Source organism: Phaenicophaeus curvirostris, unplaced genomic scaffold (genome assembly GCF_032191515.1).
Source record: "Phaenicophaeus curvirostris isolate KB17595 unplaced genomic scaffold, BPBGC_Pcur_1.0 scaffold_69, whole genome shotgun sequence".
In the NCBI taxonomy this organism is placed as follows: domain Eukaryota; kingdom Metazoa; phylum Chordata; class Aves; order Cuculiformes; family Cuculidae; genus Phaenicophaeus; species Phaenicophaeus curvirostris.
The window spans coordinates 675,221-697,264 of NW_027206691.1; the positions used below are offsets into that span (position 1 = coordinate 675,221).

The 22,044-nt window shown below is 54.6% G+C and overlaps 2 protein-coding genes across 4 annotated transcripts; both read left to right on the forward strand.

Moving 5' to 3' along the window:
* The first annotated feature begins 566 nt into the window (after window positions 1-566).
* On the forward strand, window positions 567-8,706 carry LOC138734241 (ATP-dependent RNA helicase DDX25-like). 3 transcript variants are annotated; one of them, XM_069881814.1, is made up of 11 exons: window positions 567-608; window positions 691-754; window positions 2,229-2,364; window positions 2,448-2,540; window positions 2,643-2,745; window positions 3,401-3,530; window positions 3,894-4,071; window positions 4,843-5,080; window positions 5,541-5,703; window positions 5,866-6,057; window positions 7,990-8,706. In XM_069881814.1, the coding sequence occupies exons 1-11, from the start codon at window positions 579-581 to the stop codon at window positions 8,049-8,051; spliced, it is 1,389 nt and encodes a 462-aa protein (XP_069737915.1). In that variant the 5' UTR covers window positions 567-578; the 3' UTR covers window positions 8,052-8,706. The 3 variants fall into 3 exon arrangements, with proteins under 3 accessions (XP_069737915.1, XP_069737917.1, XP_069737918.1); XM_069881816.1 differs by having other exon boundaries at window positions 3,416-3,530; XM_069881817.1 differs by lacking the exons at window positions 567-608; window positions 691-754 and adding an exon at window positions 1,147-1,668.
* Window positions 8,707-18,928: 10,222 nt separating this feature from the next.
* LOC138734211 (V-set and immunoglobulin domain-containing protein 10-like 2) lies at window positions 18,929-20,748 on the forward strand. Its single transcript, XM_069881783.1, has 4 exons — window positions 18,929-19,128; window positions 19,258-19,553; window positions 19,783-20,043; window positions 20,105-20,748. Exons 1-4 carry the CDS (start codon window positions 18,929-18,931, stop codon window positions 20,746-20,748), a joined length of 1,401 nt encoding a protein of 466 aa, XP_069737884.1.
* The last annotated feature ends 1,296 nt before the right edge of the window (window positions 20,749-22,044 follow it).

Sequence of the window (22,044 nt, forward strand, 5' to 3'; positions counted from 1 at the left end):
GAATTTCTTACAGGGTGGGAAAGGCCCCTCTGGGGACGGGGCTGGATCCCTGCCCGCTGGGGCCCCTCCGGAGAGAAGAGCAACAAAGCTGGTGAGGGGGCTGGAGAACAGGCCTTATGAGAAGCGGCTGAGAGAGCTGGGGTTGTTTAGCCTGGAGAAGAGGAGGCTGAGGGGTGACCTCATTGCTCTCTACAACTACCTGAAAGGACGTTGTAGAGAGGAGGGTACTGGCCTCTTCTCCCAAGTGACAGGGGACAGGACAAGAGGGAATGGCCTCAAGCTCCGCCAGGGGAGGTTTAGGCTAGACGTTAGGAAAAAATTCTTTACAGAAAGGGTCATTGGGCACTGTCAGAGGCTGCCCAGGGAGGTGGTTGAGTCACCTTCCCTGGAGGTGTTTAAGGGACGGGTGGACGAGGTGCTGAGGGACATGGTTCAGTGTTTGGTAGGAACGGTTGGACTCGGTGATCCGGTGGGTCTCTTCCAACCGGGTTATTCTGTGATTCTGTGATTCTGTGACCGGAAGTGACCTCCCGACCGGAAGTGACCGCCCCGACCGGGCCGCTCGGGGTCGCGGGGCGATGGCGGCGGAGCGAGGCGGGTGGTGGGAGGTGCGCGGCGGCCCGTGATCCCTTGATCCCGTCCCCGCCCCGAGCCGCCCCCGCCTCGTAACGCTCCGCTCTGTCCCCGCAGCGCCCCCAGCACCGGCGGGGATGGCGGGAGGAGCCGGAGGAGGAGGAGGAGGAGCAGAGGAGAGGTGAGGGGGGCAGTGCGGGCCGGGCTCAGCGCGGCCTCTGGCAGCGGGTGTGGCCGCGACTGTGCTGTCTGGCACTTCAGTTTCAGTAGAGCTGTGCTGGCACCTTCAGTTTCAGCAGAGGCTGGGGGATGATGTGGTTGGAGCAGCCCTGAGGACAAGGACTTGGGGTGCTGGGGGAGGAGAAGATCCACATGAGACCTGAGGTTGTTAAGCCTGGAGAAGGCTCCAGTGAGACCTTAGAACAGCTTCCAGTGCTGAAAGGGGCTCCAGGAAAGGTGGGGAGGGGCTCTTGATCAGGGAGGGCAGGGGTAGGACAAGGGACAGTGGCTTTAAATTGGAAGGGGGAAGATTTAGATTAGACATTAAGAGGAAATTCTTCATGCTGAGGGTGGGGAGGCCCTGGCCCAGGTTGTCCGTCTAAGTTATGGCTGCCCCATTCCTTGAAGTGTTCAAGGCCAGGTTGGATGGGGCTTGGAGCCCCCTGATGCAGAGGGAGGTGTCGCTGCCCATGACAAGGGGGCTGGAATGACGTGATCTTTAAGTCCCTTCCAACTCAAACCATTCTGTGACACCAGCTTGGGAGGAAGGGTCAGTCTGCTTGAGGGCAGGGAGGCTCTGCAGAGGGACCTGGCTAGGCTGGATCCATGGGCTGAGACCAATGGGATGAGGTTCAACAAGGCCAAGCGCTGGGTCCTGCACTTGGGATACAACAACCCTGTGCAGCTCCAGGCTTGGGGATGAGTGGCTGGAACGCTGCCCCATGGAAAAGGACCTGGGAGTGTTGGCTGACGGCGGCTGAACATGAGCCAGCAGTGGCCCAGGTGGCCAAGAAGGCCACCAGCATCCTGGCTTGGATCGGCCATGGGGTGGCCAGCAGGAGCAGGGCAGGGATCGTCCCCCTGGACTCGGTGCTGGTGAGTCTGCACCTCAAATCCTGGGTTCCGTTTTGGACCCAAGAAGGACATTGAGGGGCTGGAGTGTGTCTGGGGAAGGGTCTGGAGAACAGGAGGAGCTGAGGGACCTGGAGCTGTTGAATCTGGAGAAGCGGAGACTGAGGAGAGATTTCATTGTTCTCTGCAGCTCCTGGATAGGAGGTTGTAGTGAGGTGGATCCTGGGCTCGTCTCCCCAGTGACAGGTGGTGGGATGAGAGGAAATGGCCTCAAGTTGCACCAGGGCAGGTTTAGGCTGGGCATCAGGAAAAAATTCATCACTGAAAGGGTTCTCAGGACCTGGCAGATGCTGCTCAGGGAGGTGGTAGGGTCACCATCTCTGGTGGATTTAAAAGCCAGACAGATGAGGTGCACAGGGATGGTTCAGTAGAGGACTGGGAGGGTTGGGATTGATGATCCCAAAGGTCTTTTCCAACCAAGTGATTCTATGATTGTGTGTGAGAATTGGAGAGGGAGAGAAGGGAAGAAGGAAGAGGAAGGGGAAATGGGTGCTCTTCTTCCTCACTGGTTCCTTCCTTTCCAGAGCACCCGGCAGAATCCTCCCTGCTGAACAAGCTGATCCGTATGTCCCTGGTGGAGTCGAGTCAGAAAGTGGAGATCCTGCAGCAGGACCCCAGCTCCCCGCTCTGTTCCATCAAATCCTTTGAGCAGCTGCCCCTGTAAGTCATGGCGGGTCAGGCGCGTACAGCAGGCGAGCAGCCGCCTCCACTCCTGACACGCCGTCCTATCCTCTGTCTTACAGGAAGGAGGAGCTTTTGCAGGGGATTTACATGGCCGGCTTCAACCGGCCATCCAAGATCCAGGAGCAGGCTCTGCCCATCATGCTGGCGTATCCGTGAGTAGCCACGCTGCGTTGGTGGGCCCTGGGTTCCTCGAGGCATCCCCAGCCTCGTGACACCCGCCCCTTGTGCACCACTAAGCAGTCTTTGCCTTGCAGGCCCCAAAATCTGATTGCCCAGAGCCAGTCAGGGACAGGGAAAACAGCAGCTTTTGTCTTGGCCATGTTGAGCAGAGTTAGTGCCGCCGAGAAATACCCGCAGGTAACACAGGAGAGGGAGAGCTGAGGCAGGAGGGCTTTGCTGGAGCCCGTGAGGTGCTGTTAAGGGCAGAGCTCTGGTTTGTGTCCCTGTCCCTCTATGATCCCGTCTGCTGGAGGGGATAGTGAAGCCCCAGGGCATTCGCAGCAGCAGGAAGGGCAGAAGGGAGGTGGTGCCCACCCGAGGCAGGTGCTCACACTTGCTGGCAGTGGATTAAGCCAGGCTTTAGAGAGCCTGGAATTTAAACGCTGAAAATCAGGCGCAGAGGTGCTGGCTTTCTGGTGGCTCCAGCAGCCCCACGAGCCCTGGTCACCTCTGCCCACAGAATCAACTCTGCCAGCTGCGATTTAAAGTCTCTCATCTCAAGTACAGGGGGTGATTTAAACACTTGCTTTAAATCTGGATGCGGAAACCAGTGTCACCGAGCTTCCAGAGACATATTCCCTCAAAAGCAGCTACGGTGACTTCTTTCTGCCCACACCCCTTTAGCTGTGCTGTGTTCCCAGCTCCTCAGCTTCCCCTGTGCTCTGGAGTGACTTGAGCAGCCTGGGATCTTCTCATGCTCTTCCTGCCCTGTCAAAATCCCTTGTCGTCTGCCTGGTGTTCCCCGTCCTGGGAGCACCCTCGGCTTTCCGACGAGGCGTTCCTTGCCTGACAGTTCTCTCCCTCAAAGTGCCTCTGCTTGGCTCCCACCTACGAGCTGGCCCTGCAGACTGGGAATGTGGTTGAGACCATCGGGAAGTTCTGCGCCGACATCAAGGTTGCCTATGCTGTCCAAGGAAACAGAGGTGAGTCCGGTCCTGCCGAGCACGATCATGGAAGTGTCCTGTGAGTACAGGGATCTTCTCGGAACCTTGAGCTACCAGAAGCTGCACAGACCTCCGTGCAGCCAATAAAACTCTGTCTGTATTCCCCGCTCCTGCTAAGGAGTCTATTTTGCGATTGCTGGCTGCTTCCAGAGTCCCCCCTGCACACGTGGGGCTGGTTTCTACCTCCCCAAGGCTGTAGGGAAGCGTCAGCCCTGATTGTGGTTAAAACCTCCAGCTCCACTTTGCGATGGCCCCCCTCAAAGGCCAGAATCTGAGATGAACAAGTGAAAAATGCGCTGGTGTTGGTTGGAGGTGGTGGGCTGCCATTTCCTGCTCTGGCAGTTCCTCAGGGCGTGGCGCTGGAGGAGCAAATCGTCATCGGGACGCCAGGGACAATGCTGGACTGGTGTTTCAAACGTGGCCTCGTAGACGTGAAGAAGATCAAGGTGTTCGTGCTGGATGAAGCTGACATCATGATCAACATGCAGGGCCTCTCCTGCCAGAGCATTCGCATTCAGAAGTGAGTGATCATAGAATCGCTTGATTGGAAAAGACCTTTGAAATCACTGTGTCCAACCATCCCTGTCCATTACTAAACCAGATCCTTGAGCACCTCATGTGCCCGGCTTTTAAACCCCTCCAGGGATGGGGACTCGGCCACCTCCATGGGCAGCCTCTGCCAGCGCCCCAGAACCCCCTTTTGACGGAAACATTTTTCCCAATACCCAGGCTAAATCTGCTCTGGCGCAATTTTAGGCCATTTCCTTTCTTCCAGTCACCTGTCCCCTGGGAGAAGAGCCCAGTACCCACCTCACCACAACCTCCTTTCAGGGAGCTGTGATTTATAAGGTCTCCCCTCAGCCTTCTTTTCTCCAGGCTAAACAACCCGAAGCCCCTCAGCTGCTCCTCGTAACCCTTGTTCTCCAGCCCCTTCCCCATCGTCCTGATGGCTGGCATCCTGCTTCCCTGGCCTTTCCCCCTCTTTGCTTAGCTTTGAGTGAATTGGTCTCCAAAGGACCTGAATGCGCAGCAAAAGAGAGTCCCTGTGATGCTGAAGATGCATCCAGGGAAAGGTGAGCCCAGGGACCCGGCTTTCTGTAAAACCGTATCTGTGAAACACACAGGAAGACTTTTATTTCGCTTACCTTTACTCTGCCCAGTTACAGCCCTTGGATTGGTTTCTCTTGAAGGCAACACAAAATCAACTGAAATGAGCTTTTATCTCTCTGAGCGAGCAGATCTGGGCAGCTGTGGCTCCTCTGGGCTGACCAGTCCTTTTTCCCTGCTCCAGGGCTCTCCCCAAGGACTGCCAGATGTTGCTGTTTTCCGCCACCTTCAAGGAAGCCGTGCGAGCGTTCGCCATGCGGATTGTATCCAATGCCATCGTGATAAAGCTGCGTGAGGATGAGCTTACCCTGAGCAACATCAGGCAGTACTTCTTTATATGCGAGAGCCAGGAGGAGAAGTACAGAGCCCTCTGCAACATCTACGGCTGCGTCACCATCGGCCAGGCTGTTGTCTTCTGCCAGGTAACGCAGCTCCGCCTGCCTGGGGACAGCACTGGGTTTGCAGTCAGTGACAACAGGAATGGTTCCTTTTCCAGTATGCACGTGGAGGGCTTTTCCCCAGATCCTCAAAATCATGGAGCAGAGCCCAGGGAGGGATGGGGAACGCGTTGCCAGCACTGAAAGGACAGTGATATGGCAAAGGCAGCTTTTAAAAGCATCTCTCCTACCAGCTGGGACTGCCTTTGCCGGGCTTCCACGGTCACCAGAACACCCTGTTTTTCCTTGCCCTTTGTGACAGAAGCTTCCTGCTTGTTTTCATTGTTTTGATCTTGTTTTGCGGTGTTAAAAAGCACCAGGAGGTCCCTCGAAAGGAGCAGGAGACTCAAAACAGGGGGAAATAGCAGTGAAGGGTTGGCTGGGAGGGAGCAGAGCGGTGGGAGGGCTGCTGCGGAACCTCAGCCTGCCTCTCGCCACACCTCAGACTCGGAGGAGTGCGAGCTGGCTGGCGGCGGAGATGAGCCAGGACGGGCACCAAGTGGCGATGCTGACAGCGGAGCTGACGGTGCCGCAGCGGGCCAACATCATCCAGCGCTTCCGCGAAGGAAAGGAGAAGGTCCTCATTGTCACCAATGTCTGCGCCAGAGGTACCTCTGGAAAACCCAGTGCCCCTTGCAATTCCGAAGGGGGTGAAACACACCTCCTGGCATCTGCTGCTTCTGGTGGCAGCATGGCTTAAGGCAGGGATCCTACGGGATATGTTGGGCCCAGGGAGCCTTTCCCGCAGCCCTGATCTCACTGTTTCTCAGGGATCGATGTGCAGCAAGTCACCATCGTGGTGAACTTCAGCCTCCCCACCTCTCGGAGAAGAAACGAGCCAGATTTTGAGACCTATCTCCACCGCATCGGGCGAACTGGACGCTTTGGGAAGAAGGGCATCGCCTTCAGCATGGTGGAAAGCTGTAACGTGGGGCTTGTGCACAAGATAGAGGAGTATTTCCGTAAGCATTCACATGTATCTGCCTCGCTGGGATAGGTTCTGGGACTGGTGATCTCCCTTCAGCTCATTTCCCATCTGCAAAGGGACCTTATTGGGCTGCTCTTCTCCCTGGGCGTGTCTTACTCGGCACAGGCACCAGGTGGAGCCTCCCTTCTGTCCCCCTTGCCCTTTGAGGGGGTTTTTATCCATAGCAGACGTTTTCAGAGAAACAGAATCACAGAATGTCCTTAGTGGGAGGGGACCCCCAAGTCTCATCAAGTCCAACTCCTGTCCCTGCACAGGACAACCCCACAATTCACACTGTGGGGCTGGGGGCGTTGGCCAAACACTTCTGGAATATTGTCAGCCTTGGGACTGCTTCCCTGGGAGATGTTCCTGCGCTCCACCACCCTCTGGGGGAAGAACCTTTTCCCAATGTCCAACCTAACCCTGCCCTGGCATCTTCATGCCATGCCCTCATGTCCAGAGGGAAGAGCTCAGTGCCTGCTCCTCCTCCTCCCCATTGAGGAAGCTGCATAGCGCGATGAGGTTTCTCTTCAGTCTCATCTTTTCCAGGCTGATCAGACCAAGGGACTTCAGCCACTTCTCATACACTTCCCCTCTAAACTCTTAAACTCTGTGCCCTCCTCTGGACACTCCAGCAGCTTTAGATCCTTTTTATCCTGTGGCTCCCAAACTGTCCCCGGTGCTCAAGGTGGGGCCCCAGTGCGGAGCAGAGCGGGACAATCCCCTCCCTCGCTTGGCGAGCGATGCCGTGCTGGATGCACCCAGGACGTGGTTGGCTGCCAGGTCACTGCTACCTCGTGGCCGACTTGCCATGGACCAGAACCCCCTGATCCCTTTCTGCAGGGCTGCTCTCCAGCCTCGCGCTCCCCGGGCTGTCCGTCCATCCGTGTCCCAGGGACAGAACAAGGCCCTCGCCCCAGTTAAACTCCCTGCGGTCGTGATTGCCCATCTCTCCCGTTTGTCCGATCCCTCTGTGGGGCCTCTCTGCTCTCTGGGGTGTCAGCAGCTCACCCACTTCCATGACATCCCCAAACTGAGTTATTAAACCTTCCAGTCCCGCATCCAGGTAATTTCTGAGAATGCTGAGGAGCGCTGGCCCTGGGATGAACCCCGCGGAATGCCACTAGGGACTGGTCGCCAGCCTGATGTGACCGCAGTCACTGTGACGCTTTGATCCAGCCCCTCAGCCCGTTCTCCCCACCCAGCACTGTGTGTCCAGCTGGCCACTGGGCCGTTTGTTCAGTAGCCTGAGATTTTGTGTGTGACTTGCCAGGGCCTTCACAGGTACCTGGTTTGCCTCAGCACCGCTTTTCACTTCCCTCCTTCAGGCATTTTATCTGCCTTTTCCCTGTCCCAGGGCAGCTGGTACCTGGCTGAGCTCAGCCCGGTTGTGGGAGTGAAGTCAGCCTTGGCCAAAGCAGCCCACTGCGGGATTCCCGCGGGATGAAAATCCAGCGGAAGAATGCCCAGACTTTTGCTTTTTAACGCTGTGACGTTGGGATTTGAGGGCTGGGGGTGCCTGATGAGATTAACGAACCTCCCCTGTCCTGCATCGGTTTGGAGGTGGGAGGAGAGGGTGGGAGCGGCTTTGGAAACCGATTGGGACATGCTGCTTCTGGCTTGGGACCTCTCACTTTCGGACAAGGTGCTTCTGGCTTAGGGCTCCTCTCTCGGACACGCTGCTTCTGGTTTGGGGCACTTCTTGCTTTCAGAGTCCAGGCCACTGCACTCCCTCACTTGGCACTGTGCCTTCTCCCAGTTTCCTTGGCTGTTGCTTGAGGGCCGTGGACTGGAAATCCCACCCACACAGGAGCGTTCCCACCCATGCCTGTGCACGCAAGCGGCACAAATGCCAGCTCACCGGCGGCCGGGCTTTGGTTTTACCAGCTCGTGCCCAACACTGGCAATTTTTGTTTCCTTCCTACAGAGACCAAGATCAAGGAGCTGGACCCAGATGACATGGATGAGCTCGAGAGGCTGGAAAACTGAGTGAGGACCAGGGGTGTGCTGCCCCCCCGTCCCAGTTTTGGTTCAGGAACAGAAGGAAAAGTTACAGGGGAAGATGTTCCAGTTCTCTTAAGAGTTTCCCCACATAGTTTGGTTTTGTTGGGATGCTGGGAGGAGGCAGGGGAGCCCTCAGCCCCAGCGGTTCTTGTCCCTGGTTTTGTTCTGGTTCTGTGGCCGAGGTTTTCAGAGCCCTGGCTCTGCAGGGTGGGAGGAATCCCCATGGCGCTCGGCTTGGGGTGATGCTCCTCAGCGGCACCTCTGGATGCGCTCAGAGTGGTCAGGAAACGGGGAAGCAGCAGGAGCTGGCTCCAGAACTCCGCTGCTTGTCTCCAGGCAGCAGCGACAGGTACCTTTCTGCCACAAAAACCTGGAGAAAAAGCTCAGAAAGAAAGAATGGGGAGAAAAGCGGAGTTGTTAGAAAACGGAATGACGGGCTCTCGCTAGGTGGCGGCAGGAGCTGCTGTCGCGGAGCCCGAGTGGAGCAGTTTGGGGACTGGAAGAGCCGGGAGCTCGTGGGCTGCTGGGCAGGGGTCAGGGGTTGTCCCTTCGCTGTCACCAAGCCTGTCTCTAACAGAATGGAATTAAATCCTTGCTAGGGTGGTGGTGTTCCTCCTGTGCAACAGGAATTTGGAATTTATCCCTACGCTCAGTGCAGACGTGTTTTTATTGGCTCCAAGTGTTGACGGTTGTGTCCTTAGCCACCAACATCCCCTGCTCCCCTTGCTTCAGCTTTCCCAGTTGCTTTACAAACCTGACCTGTCCAGGCAGAAACTGTGCCCGGAGCCGTCTGGCAGCAGCTCGGGGAGCAAAGCCTCAGCTGGCTCTGTAGCCCCCCGGCCCGGCTTTACCCCACAGTGGGCGTTCGATCCCCAAACCTCTTTGCAGGCAGCCTCACACTCTTGGTTTGCTCCGGCTGAGCCCCTTCCTCAGTGGACACAGGCTCTGGGGGTGGGATCTGGCCCGCAGACCCCTCTGGTTGGGGCGCTCCCCCTGCGTTGTGTTACAGCCTGGCTGCCCCCATGAATGTTTTATGGGCTGGGGCTGCTGTGGAGAGGGAGATGAAATATCAAACCCCGCTTGCCGCCCGGCTTCCCCAGCTCCCAGACCCCGCATGCTCCGCCACGGGGCTGTGGGAGCCTATTTTCCCTTCCTTTGGCCATAAAACAGAGGCTGGGGGGGTGAGTGTGGGACAGGGATCAACCCCCACCCCTGGGGGATGGAGGCAATGCTGCCGCTCCTTGAGCGAGCGCGCCTGTCCTCAGCCCTGAGATTGCAGGGACCGAGGCCGGTGGCAGCACCAGGTTCCTTCCAGCCCGCACGAGCAGGCTGATAAATAATTAACGGTTAATCAGGGCAGGGCTTAATTCCCCAGGGGAAACCAGAGAAGAGGTTGGCGCAGCCCTGCTTCGCCATCGCTCCGCGCTGCTGGACATGGCGCCATGGCACGAGGCTGGGCAGCGCCGCACTGGAGGGGACCGTGGGCGCTGTGGCTGCTGCCGGTGCTGGCAGGGGGTGAGCAGAGCCCCCGAGCCCCGGCTGCCCGGGCGCAAGCGGGCCCTGACCCCGCTGCCCCCCGGCAGGGCAGCCGCTGGCGGCCGGAGAGGCGGGCTACGAGGAGTGGGCAGTGACGGGGGTTCAGGGCCGTGCGGTGGAGCTGAGCTGCGGGCGTGTGGCGGCGGCACCGCCGGCTGTCGTCTTCTGGAGTTTCGTGGCGGAGCCGGAGGGCTCAGGGCCGCCGCGGGCAGTGGCCGTGGGCTCAGGCAGAGAGGTGGCAGTGGCCCCCGGCGCGGGGACGCTGGGCAGGGTGACCCTGCGCAACGGGACGCTGGAGCTGCGGGAGCTGCGGGCGGCCGCCCAGGGGCGATTCCTCTGCCAGGGGCTCTTCCCGGAGCGTGGGCGACTCCACGTTGGCTACGCCGCTGTCCTCTTGCGCGTCTTGGGTAAGCACTGGCCGATGGCCACCGTCGCGTTCCCAGGGATCCCTGCGCTTGCCCGTGAGCCCTAGAGTCTTTCACAGGCCAGCAGTGTGTGCTGCTGGCCGCTGAAGAGCCTGCTAGCCCATGGGAGTCTTCCACTGGCCAGTGTAGCGTGCTCCTGGCCAATGAAGAGCTCAGTAGCCACTGAAGGGCCCCACTACTCACTGAAGCGCGCCACTAGCCAGTGTAGAGCTCTGCTAGCCAACACAGCGGCCTGCAGCCAGTGCAACACTCCACTAAGCAGGAAAGCACCCCATTAGCCAACGTGGCACCCCACGAGCCAACGTAGTGCTGTGCTAGCCAACAGCATCACACTAGCCAACGTAGCACCCCACAAGCCAACGTAGCACTGGGCTAGCCAACACGGCAGCACACTAGCCGACATAGCATTCCACTAGCTGAAGTAGCTCACCATTAGCCAGCGAAGGGCCCCATAAGCCAAAGCAGAGCCTTGCTGCCCGGCAAAGCACCCCACTAGCCATCGTAGCGTCCTGCTAGCCAGCACCATCTCCTTGCCCTGGCCAATCCCGCATCCCAGTAGCCCCTAAGCGGTCACATTAGCCTGTCTGTGGCTGCTCTAGCTACTCCCCACGCCCACAGCCAGGACACCCCCTCATTAGCCCATAGACATTCTCACTAGCCATCCTGCTTGCTGCCATAGCACATCACTAGCCAATACACGGTCTGGGCTGGAAAGATGCCCCCTGTTGGGGGCCCTGGGGGCTCGTGGGGGGCCCGGGGGATGGGGCTGCTCACGGCTTGGTGCCCCCAGTGCCCGTCTCCAAGCCCTTTGTGCGGCCGACGGCGGCAGTGGCGGCGGAGGGGGCGACGGTGGCCCTGACGTGCTCTGTGCGGGAGGGGACCAAGCCGCTGAGCTTCTCCTGGCAGCACCGGGAGCCCCGGGGGGGTCCCCTGCCGTCCCCCATGGGGATGGGGGGCTCCGGGGCAGAGCTGCGCCTGACGCCCGCCAACCGGAGCCACGCGGGCTGGTACGCCTGCACCGTGCGCAACCAAGTCAACAACTGCACCAGCGAGCCCGTCTACCTGGACATCATCTGTGAGTGGCCTCACCTTCCCGGGGGGCTGTGAGGGCATCCTCAGGGCTGGAGATGCCACCATGGCCTGGCCATGGCGACCAAGCATCCAGCCACCTGGCTACTATGATGTGGCTGTGACCACCAAGCACCCTACCACCATGGTGTGACGGAGACCAGCTCACAGGGACGTCTTAGAGAGACTAGACGGACTACTGCTCTGGTGGCAAGTAGCAAATCTTTATTCCTCAACCAGAGTTTTTATACTCTCCTGGGAGAGCTTGTCAGTTCCTACCAAGCTTGAGTGCGCTGTTTACATTACGGCTATTCTTACCGTGAGAATACAAGTTATGTAAGTTCTACAAGTGAGGGACTACGTGTCTGTTCAAGTGTGGAGAAGTGGTTATGTGACAAAGGACACGTTAACATGCACGAGATGTGCTGTGCTGAGAAGGCCAAAATGACCTTGACGAGAGCATTATACCATAAAAGTAAGACGACCTTGACGAGAGCATTATACCGTAAAAGGATGTTGTGGTCAGCAGTGAGAAGGAGTTAGTTGGCAAAAAATAAGGAACTTATGTAAATGTAACCAATAAGCAATAACCAATGGTTAATCGTTTATGCTAATGTTAGAGACATAATTAACCAATTAGACTTTGCCAAATGTGCTTATTAATGAACCTGAGCAATATAATGCGTGCCTTCTGATGAATAAATGAAGCTTGCTTATCAATCATATTGGTTGTGCGAGTCTTCCCTCCGGCAAAAAAATAGCAACAAATGGTGACCCCGACGTGATACTGCCCCGACACGATAAAGCCATCTTCACTGGGAACCGCTATGCTTGCTCGGAGCCGAGGAAAGCGACTGGTCTGCAGCCGCCAGTAGATGAAAAAGGACGACTTTGCTGGTCAAAGGTTGACTCCTCGCATCTGGATCGACCCTAAAGAGGGGATCTCGCTGCTCGGAACTGCTGCCCGCCACTAAAGATAAAGGCTCGAAGGACGTTCCGGTAAGGCTGCCAGAGGCTCGAGCCCATAATATAGAGTAAGGTCATGAAGTAAAATAATAAAGTAGTATAACGTCAGGTCATGAAGTAAAACAATAAAGTAGTATAACGTCAGGTCATGAAGTAAAACAATAAAGTAGTATAACGTCAGGTCATGAAGTAAAATAATAAAGTAGTATAACGTCAGGTCATGAAGTGAAATAATAAAGTAGTATAACGTCAGGTCATGAAGTAAAATAATAAAGTAGTATAACGTCAGGTCATGAAGTGAAATAATAAAGTAGTATAACGTCAGGTCATGAAGTGAAATCATAGAGTAGTATAACGTCAGGTCATGAAGTAAAATAATAGAGTAGTATAACGTCAGGTCATGAAGTAAAATAGTGGAGTAGTATAACGTCAGGTCATGAAGTAAAATAGTAGAGTAGTATAACGTCAGGTCATGAAGTAAAATAGTAGCGTAGTATAACGTCAGGTCATGAAGTTGAACAATAGAGTAGTATAGAGTAAGGTCATGAAGTAGCATAATAAAGTAAAATAATGGAACGGCAGGCAGCATATGATTTATTAATGTGCTTTTTAGAAAAGCGAAAGATTCAAGATATAGATTTAAAAAAGGAGGTGGCCAAACTGGTCATATATGGAACAGCTAAGGGGCATTTTCAGGACCCCAACACAGTCTTCTGTGTTGAAGAATGGAGAGCATTCGGGGATACTTTATGGGCAGCTGTTATAGACGATGATAAGACAGTCAAAAAATTGTCCCGACCGTGGCGCACCGTAATCAATTGCTTAAAACAGCATCAAGCTGAACAGTCTCCCTGGCAGAAAGTTTTTGAAATGTTAAAGGCGCATGTCGGCTCTAAAAAGCAGAGCGATAATTCCGAGCTGAGTGCTGGATCGTCAACAACTGTACTAACCCCTTACCTCCCTAAACTGGCTGCGCTTGCCTCCGCACCCCCTGACGGGAGGGCCGACAATCCCTTTGATCCGGGTCCGAGAGACACCAACAAGGAGCCCGATCTACCCCCTCACTGTCCCTCGGACCAACGGGTGCGACTCAGGAGGGAGGCAGAGCAGCAGGGAGAAGTTGAACTATTGCAAGCTTTGATCTGTGTGCAGCACGGCGGTCTGCGCAGGGAACTAATTAGTGGCGAACTAATAAGGGAGATTCCAAAAACTGTAAGAAGAGAACCAAACCGCCCAAGGTGTCCTAAAACTCCTCCAACATATCCTCTCTAAGAGAGGGAAAAAATATGATGCCTCCGTTATTACAGCATTTTTGAACTGGGTCTGGCGCCATAAATTAACCCCAGGAGCACAAGTCATATTCGAAATTCCCACCTGGGAAGCAATAGGTCATGTATTATGGGATGCAGTGGCCAAAGGAGGCAAGGAGGCAAAATTCGGACCGGTGTGGAGGGAAATAGTGGAGGTGCTGCAGACAATGAAAGGAGAGAGATCAGCAGCTGCAGCGGCTACAGTGGTACTCGGAGCGTCCGGGGCTCCCGTATCGCTTGGCACAGCTCCACAGGCTTTCCCAGCAACCTCACTCTTCTCCCACATGTTAAACATCCCACAACGGGCCCCACTAGAATCTAGCTCATTTAATGTATCTGGTGCTGTCGGCAGAGCGCTCGCCGCCCCTGCGGCTGCATCTAACAAAATTTTTGTAAGAGAGGTGCCAAAAGCGTTATATCACCAGACGGAGACAGATGAAAAGCCGTCTGATAAACCCCAAGAAACTGTGTCAGTGAGGAAAGATGCAGAGCAAGGAGGGGCTGCCTGTCATCCTTCTGCGCCTCCAAAAGAATTAACTCCCGGTAACCCAGATGTGGCAACAACAGGAGATGATACTGCTGGAGCAGCTGCAATGCCCTCGCTTCAAGGGGAGTTGAAAGAGTTAGTGAACGCATTGCAACAATTGGCTATTCAACAGAAGCCAGAGCTGCCATCGGCTCCGGAACCCCCTGCACATAAAAATTACACCTTTATGGATGGATCTAGTCCAACTCTCGCAATTGCCACAAAAACGATTATCAGTGCAATCCTCAGCCAGACCCTGAGATAGAAGAAGCCCATAGCCGAAAATGGAAAGGCATAATCACAAATGCAGTTTCGGAAGGAGATTTCATAACTGTACCAGAAGTATTCCCAGTAATGCATGGTGCAGGTGGTCGATACTGGGAACCGATTGACTGGAGATTGTTGGGGAAACTTAAAGCTGCCGTGATCCAGCACGGCCTTAAATCACAAGTCACGACATCGCTAATACAGCACATCTTTCAATCGCATACCCTCGTTCCGGTGGACATAGGTACCCTAGCAAAATTGATTCTCGCAGCAGCCATCTCGGCACTGCACACACCATCAGCACCTGCCAATCATCCCTTTGATCCAGGGTCAGCAGCCTCCGAGAGAACTTTGATTTATTTTCATCAACGGAGGAGCTGTGACCCTAAACAGCTACAAACTTTTCCTGGGAATTGTTTGCAGGAGGCACATACCAACACAGATGCCTCCGCAGCAACCAGCAGCTCTCACCTCAGAGCAAGAACCAGAGGCAGCGCCGAGATAGACGTGATCACCATCATCACAGTTGTGCTGCAATCATCCGCACTTCACACAATACCATGAAACGTAAAAGGACCATTGGAGGGTAGCTTTACTGCCTTGTAATTAGAATGATTATCAATAATTTGGTTGGGAATCTTTGTAATTAGAATGATTATCAATAATTTGGTTGGGAATCTTTGTAATTAGAATGATTATCAATAATTTGGTTGGGAATCTTTGTTTTACCTGGGGTCATTGATGCCGGCTGTACTGGAATGATTCAAGCAAGAGTATGGATGCTGTCTCTACTAGTGTTATGAACACCATTTCCACTAGTATTAATACCAACAAACAGCCGGATAGTGTATTTAATTTTGTTCAAAGCAGCTGTGTTCCAAGCTGACTCTGTAGAGCATGGCTCACAAAGATTTGAGTCCATAAGAATCCCTGAAATACATTTGTTTTAGTCCCTATAAACTCAGCCTCTTATGTTGAAGGTGTAACCCTTAGTTGTGCACGTTCCACTAATCTTGTGGGGGAGAGATGCGTTAAATGCAATGGGAATAGACATTGGAATTATGAACAAGTGAAAAAAATTGGGTACATTGCAAAATTTAGTGGAAGAGCAAACAGATCATGGGCATACAGTCCCATTTAATAGTCCTTGGAATGCAGCTGTATTTGTGATAATTTACATGACTTTTCTAGACAAACTACAAGAGGCCTTAAATGAGCAGGCAGACAATATCGCCGCTAGATAAGTGTTGCTTAAACAATTAGCCTTAACTTAGTGCACTGTTAATTGCATGATTACCTGTTACAAAGATTGTTTATTTTACCAGAATTGACTGATGCTGGCGTTATGAGAGCGATGCAAGTAATAGTTTGGATGCCTATACCTCCTGACTTTATATCAAAGGGCACTAGAATCACTCATCTAACTTATTTTTCAGCAGTTGTACTCCATGAAGAGACAGAGGCTGTGGTTCAACTGACCAGACCGTGATTCTATCAATACAGAAACTACAAAAGACTACCATAAGTGAAATATTTGTTAGACAATCGATATAAGCCTTATTAGATAATGCATGTACATAATTTAAGTGTTGTATGTTCCCGGTACCAGGTGTGGTTTATATGTCCATAGTGTGGAAAAAAATTGTGGATCCAATAGTGAATTGTATGAATGTATTCAGTTATCTTCGAAATGAGTGGTCGTATGCATGTGTGTTTGAAGCGCTTCAAACGTTTGTAAGACTTAGAAATTGGTTTTGATTAATCTTGAAAATACATCTCTGGGACCTTTCAATCTCAAATGTCCACTAAGCCGGCAAACAGGTAAATTTACCTGGGGATCTTTGGAACGAAAGGCTCCAGAAGGAAAAGTTTTAAAATACCTAGCAAAACATGCAGCTGTATGTGTATGAGTGCACCACTACCCCCACCCCCCGCACCCCCCCACACCCTTCTCCTTCCTTTCTAAGTTTTTTCTTTCAGCCTTGAAGAAGTCCACAGGAATTAATGGTGTTATCTCTTTAGGGGAATGCCAATTTGTGAGAACACTGTGCATTCCAGTCTCGCTGGAACTAGTCAGCGGTTGCTGGGTCCTAGTGCAGACAACCTTTAGCGATAATTGAAGCAATGATAGAGGAAAATTTAAGTGATTCATTACGAAGTGTTCAGTTATTAGGCCAAGGCTCGACAATCATTTATATCCCAATCACAAAAGCATATGCTAAGTGCTGCATGGCAAGTATTTTGAATTTGCACGTGTATCTAATAGATTATCCAGAAAGTACTGCTATCCATTTACCAAGTCATGCCATTATTGAATGTACCCATCAAGTACTAAAAACATTGTTAAAAAAGGGGGGAATCAGGAGAGACACTGCAATACAGATTGATAAAGGTGCAATATGTAATGAATTTTTTGCGATTAGCAAGAGATGATCAAATTGTGCCGAAGTTGAGGCATATACAAACCATGTCATCAAAATTAGAGCAAGTATAAGACAATGTGAAAGTGCTATTGAAAAAGTTATTATGGGCAATGGACACTCTTGGTCAAAGGAGGAATGTTATTTTTAATTGTGTTAATTGCTTTGACAATTATCCTGTGTGTTACAGTTTATACAACGTCAAGTCAATCACATGTTTCACCTGGACACTTTAGTCGAAAAACAAAAAGGCGACGGCCATTCACAGAATTGACTCTCGGCAAAATATGTGGGTCACTTGGGCCAACCAGACAGGCCAAAGGAGCTTTTGTTTATCTATGAGCACACCCAGTGATCCCTTTAGAACATGTTTAATTGGAGTACCTCTTAACAACAGCCATAATGCAACCGAGTTTTTGGGGTGGACGAATCAGTGGAAAACCCCACGGGACGCCAACAACTCGTTATGTAAATTTTCCTCCAACTCCCCTGGTTGGTTGATTAGCCATGTTTGCACCATCAATCCAAATGCAGTGTTGCAAAATCGAGCCACAATAGATTTTTGTTATTAGCTCATGGGCATGGTTGTGAAGATTTTGAGGGCATGTGTTGTATGAATTTATCTGATCACTCAGTATCCATCCATGCACACCTAAAAGAACTTGAAAGCAATATGAAAAAACTCACAGTGGTCACCAGCCCCCTTTGACAATTGGTTACAGTTTTTGGGGATATCCGGATGGATCAAAGAGATCGTTCGTCTAGGAGTTGTCATATTGGTAGTGATTTTTTCGATATTGTTGGTATTGCCTTGTATGTTGAATTGTGTGTAGCGAATGTTGAATAAAGTTTCGCAGTCAGTATGGTTCGTTCAAAAAGAAGACGGGGGAATTGTGGAGAAGTGGTTACGTGACAAAGGACACGTTAACATGCACGAGATGTGCTGTGCTGAGAAGGCCAAAATGACCTTGACGAGAGCATTATACCATAAAAGTAAGACGACCTTGACGAGAGCATTATACCGTAAAAGGATGTTGTGGTCAGCAGTGAGAAGGAGTTAGTTGGCAAAAAATAAGGAACTTATGTAAATGTAACCAATAAGCAATAACCAATGATTAACCGTATATGCTAATGTTAGAGACATGATTAACCAATTAGATTTTGCCAAATGTGCTTATTAATGAACCTGAGCAATATAATGCGTGCCTTCTGATGAATAAACGAAGCTTGCTTATCAATCATATTGGTTGTGCGAGTCTTCCCTCCGGCAAGAAAATAGCAACAGCTGCTCTAGCAACTCCCCACGCCCACAGCCAGGACACCCCCTCATTAGCCCATAGACATTCTCACTAGCCATCCTGCTTGCTGCCATAGCACATCACTAGCCAATACACGGTCTGGGCTGGAAAGATGCCCCCTGTTGGGGGCCCTGGGGGCTCGTGGGGGGCCCGGGGGATGGGGCTGCTCACGGCTTGGTGCCCCCAGTGCCCGTCTCCAAGCCCTTTGTGCGGCCGACGGCGGCAGTGGCGGCGGAGGGGGCGACGGTGGCCCTGACGTGCTCTGTGCGGGAGGGGACCAAGCCGCTGAGCTTCTCCTGGCAGCACCGGGAGCCCCGGGGGGGTCCCCTGCCGTCCCCCATGGGGATGGGGGGCTCCGGGGCAGAGCTGCGCCTGACGCCCGCCAACCGGAGCCACGCGGGCTGGTACGCCTGCACCGTGCGCAACCAAGTCAACAACTGCACCAGCGAGCCCGTCTACCTGGACATCATCTGTGAGTGGCCTCACCTTCCCGGGGGGCTGTGAGGGCATCCTCAGGGCTGGAGATGCCACCATGGCCTGGCCATGGCGACCAAGCATCCAGCCACCTGGCTACTATGATGTGGCTGTGACCACCAAGCACCCTACCACCATGGTGGCCCCGTGGTACAGCCATGGCCACCACGTGCAGTGCCACCGAGGTACCTCCTCAGCCACCGCGTGGCCTGTCTGTGTCCATGGTCACCACGCACTGTGCCACCTCCACAGCCACCAGGCCAGCATGGTGTGTCCATGGCCACCATGCCCTACGGCACCATGGTGCCTCCACGCCCACCACCCACCCCGGGACGTCCATGGCCACCACGGTGATGTTCACAGCCACGATGGTGCACGTTTTCTAAGGAGACTTCCCAGCCTGGTTCCCCACCAGAGGGAGGATGCCCCAGGTGTGGCTGTGTCCCCTCTCTGGGGATGTCCCGATGACTGAGGGTCCCCATGTCACCGCAGATGGCCCCGACGAGCCAGCCATCAGCGTGGAGCCCTTCTCCCCTGAACAGGGGGGCTTCTCGGCGGGCGAGAGGGAGGACATGGTGCTGAGCTGCCTGGCTCCCTCCAACCCCGCTAGTCGCTACGTCTGGCTCCACAACAGCTCCCAGGTCCACACCGGCCAGACCTACGTCATCTCTGCCATCACTCGCGCCCAGGCGGGCACCTACACCTGCCTGACCGAGAATACCCACCTCCAAACCCGCACCCAGGCCACCACCGTCCTCACCGTCTACTGTAAGTAACCCTGGAACAGGGGCTGCCCCACGGGTGCCCCTGGGGCGAGATAGACCAAGGCAGCTTCTGGTGAGGATGTAGGTGTGAAGGGCAATGTGGGAGGAGGGTAACAGCCCGGCGTCCCCCAGCTCTGATGGTCTCCTGCAGATCCACCACCCGGCAGCCCCACCTGCTCTGCCCTGGCCACCGGTGACCTGCGGGACGTGGCCCTGCGGTGCCGCTGGCCGGGGGGCTTCCCCCTGGCACGGCTGCGCTGGGTGGGCCCCTGGCCTCCCGTGAAGGAGGATGAGGACGAGGTGGCATCAGGGTCGAGTCTTTCCATGGCCACCAGCATCCAGCCAGGGGCGGCCACCAGGAACGGCAGCTCCTTCTCCTGCCTGGCCTCCCACCCCGCGCTGCCACGGGGGGCTACGTGCGGGACCACCCTGTGTGAGTGCCCGTGGGTCGTGTCCCCGCGGAGAAAAACCCTTTGTGACGCCCCGGTTGGTGGAGCCGCCGTGACCCTGTGCCGCGGCCACCCCGAGGGACGCGTGGCCGGGCGCTCATCACCCCAGGCGACCCCAAGCTGGGGGTGCCCGTGGCACAGTCGCCCGGGGTGGCTGTCACCCTTTTGGGGGACGCTTTGGCATCCCCGCCCTGATGCCTCTCCGTCCCACAGGGGTCCCAGCCGACGGCCCCTCCTGCGCGGTGGCGGTCACCAAGGGTAACGAGTACGTGACGCTGCGGTGCCGGTGGGAAGGGGGGACGCCGCCAGTCACCCTGCGCTGGCGGGACGGCGGGGGCCGGGCGCTGGGGGACCCCTCGCCCTCCACTGCCGTCCTGGTGCTGAGCACCGACAGCGGCTTGCGGGGCCGGGATTTTGTCTGCGCGGCCGCCCACCCGCTACGGGCCAACGGCGCCGAGTGCCGCCTCCGGCTGGGTAAGCCGGATTCGAAGCGGGCGTCCCCTCCTTGGGCCACGGTGACACAGGGGGGTCACAGGTCTAGGGGTGCAATCAACCCTTCTGGCATTTCCTGAGGATCAGAGGGGAAGCAGGAGGATGGTCATGAAAAGAAAGGTGCTGAGGCACAGACCTGATGGAGGAGTGGAGGTCTTTGACGAGTCGGGGAGCAGCACCAACACCCGGAGCCTGAGGCAGAAGATGCTTCATCATAGGCCAAGCCCAGAAGACAGCAGCTCTGAGGGGGAAATAGAGTCAAGCAACAGCTCCCATCCCTGGTGGCCCCGCAGGGACAGCCCCTGCTTTCTCCCTGCGGATTTGGAGAGCCAGAGCTCTCATGATTCTCATTACAGAGCTGCAGCAGAACAACCCAAGTCCTTCATTCCTCCGCGGTTCGAGCTGCTGGGCCGTAACCGGGGGAAAACTGACTGCGTGGCCAAATATTTTGAATATAAACGAGATTGGGAGAAATTTGGAATCCCAGGGGAGGATCGGTGGAAAGAAGTGCGCTGGGGCATCCGGGAGAAGATGCTCTGTGAGCCCGAGCTGCCCCACCGTCCGCAGCACCTCCCCATCCCCAACAACTACACCGTGCCCACGGAGAAGAAGAGAGCTGCCCTGTGCTGGAAGGTGCGCTGGGACCTGGCCAGGGGCCTCCTGCCGGAGAAAACCACTCCCTGGTAGCACCTTGAGCCCTGCTCCTTGCCTGTGAGCCGGGAACTGAGCACCAGCTGCTTTTATCCGCCTCAAAGTCCTCGATAATTTCTAAAAATCCCGGTTTTTGCATTTCAAGTGGGCTAAGTCCTACTATTCAAACTTTTTCCAGCACTTCAGAAAAGTGGGCTGGGTGGAGAACCCAGTTCCCCCGTTGCATCCTGTGATGCTGCTTCCCGAACTTTGACTGGAAGCTCTGAGAAGCTGGCACCAAGAACCCCACGGCCTGCAGGACCCTTTGGATATCGCAGGAACAAGACTGCAGGGAGCCTGGGGATTTGGGGCAGGGAACAGACCCTGCATGAGACACCAAGGTTGTTACATCTGTGATGCCTCAGGAATTCCTTTAATAAAGTGTGTGAAAAGACTTATGGTCTGTGGGCTATTTTATAGAATCATGGAATGGCTTGAGTTTGAAGGGACCTTAAAGAACATCCAACCTGGCCTTGAACCCCTCCAGGGATGGGGCAGCCACCCCTGCTCTGGGCAACCTGGGCCAGGGCCTCCCCACCCTCAGAGTGAAGAATTTCTTCCTAATGTCTAATCTAAATCTTCCCCCTTCCAATTTAAAACTGTTCCCCCTTGTCCTATCCCGGCACTCCCTGATTAAAAGCCCCTCCCCAGCTTTCCTTGAGTCCCTTTCAGTACTGGAAGCTACTCTAAGGTGTCCTAGGAGCCTTCTCCAGGCTGAACAACCCCCACTCTGTCAGCCTGCCTCATAGCAGAGGTGCTCCAGGCCTTGGATCATCTCTGTGGACCTCCAGGAGTTGGGGGTTCCTCACAGGGTGGGGGGTCTCTCCTGGGATGAGATGTGGATTCCTCCTAGGTGTCGAGAGCTCCCTCCCGGCATCTGGGGATCCCTTATAGGGTGGGGTGGGGGGAATCCCTCCCTGTTTGCATGCTCTGCCCAGTTTTGGAGGCCTCATCCAGGTTTAGGGGGTCCCATCACAATTTGGGGAGATCCCTCCTCATGTTTGGGGCCCCTCCTGGGATGCAGGGTTCTGTCATGGTTTGGGGTGATGCTTCCCAGTATTTGGGGCTCCCTCACAGGTTTTGGGGTCCTTCCCACAGCTTCAGGCTCCCTCCTGGCATCTAGGGCTCCCTCTCAGGATCCAGAGGGTCTGTCCTGGGATTTGGAGGATCCCTCCTGAATCGAGGGTCCTGCCCAGTTTTGGAGGCTCAATCCTGCGTTAGGGGGTTCTGTCATGGTTTGGGGAGATCCCTCCCATGTTTTGCAGACCCTCACGGTGCTTGGGGCTCCTCCCA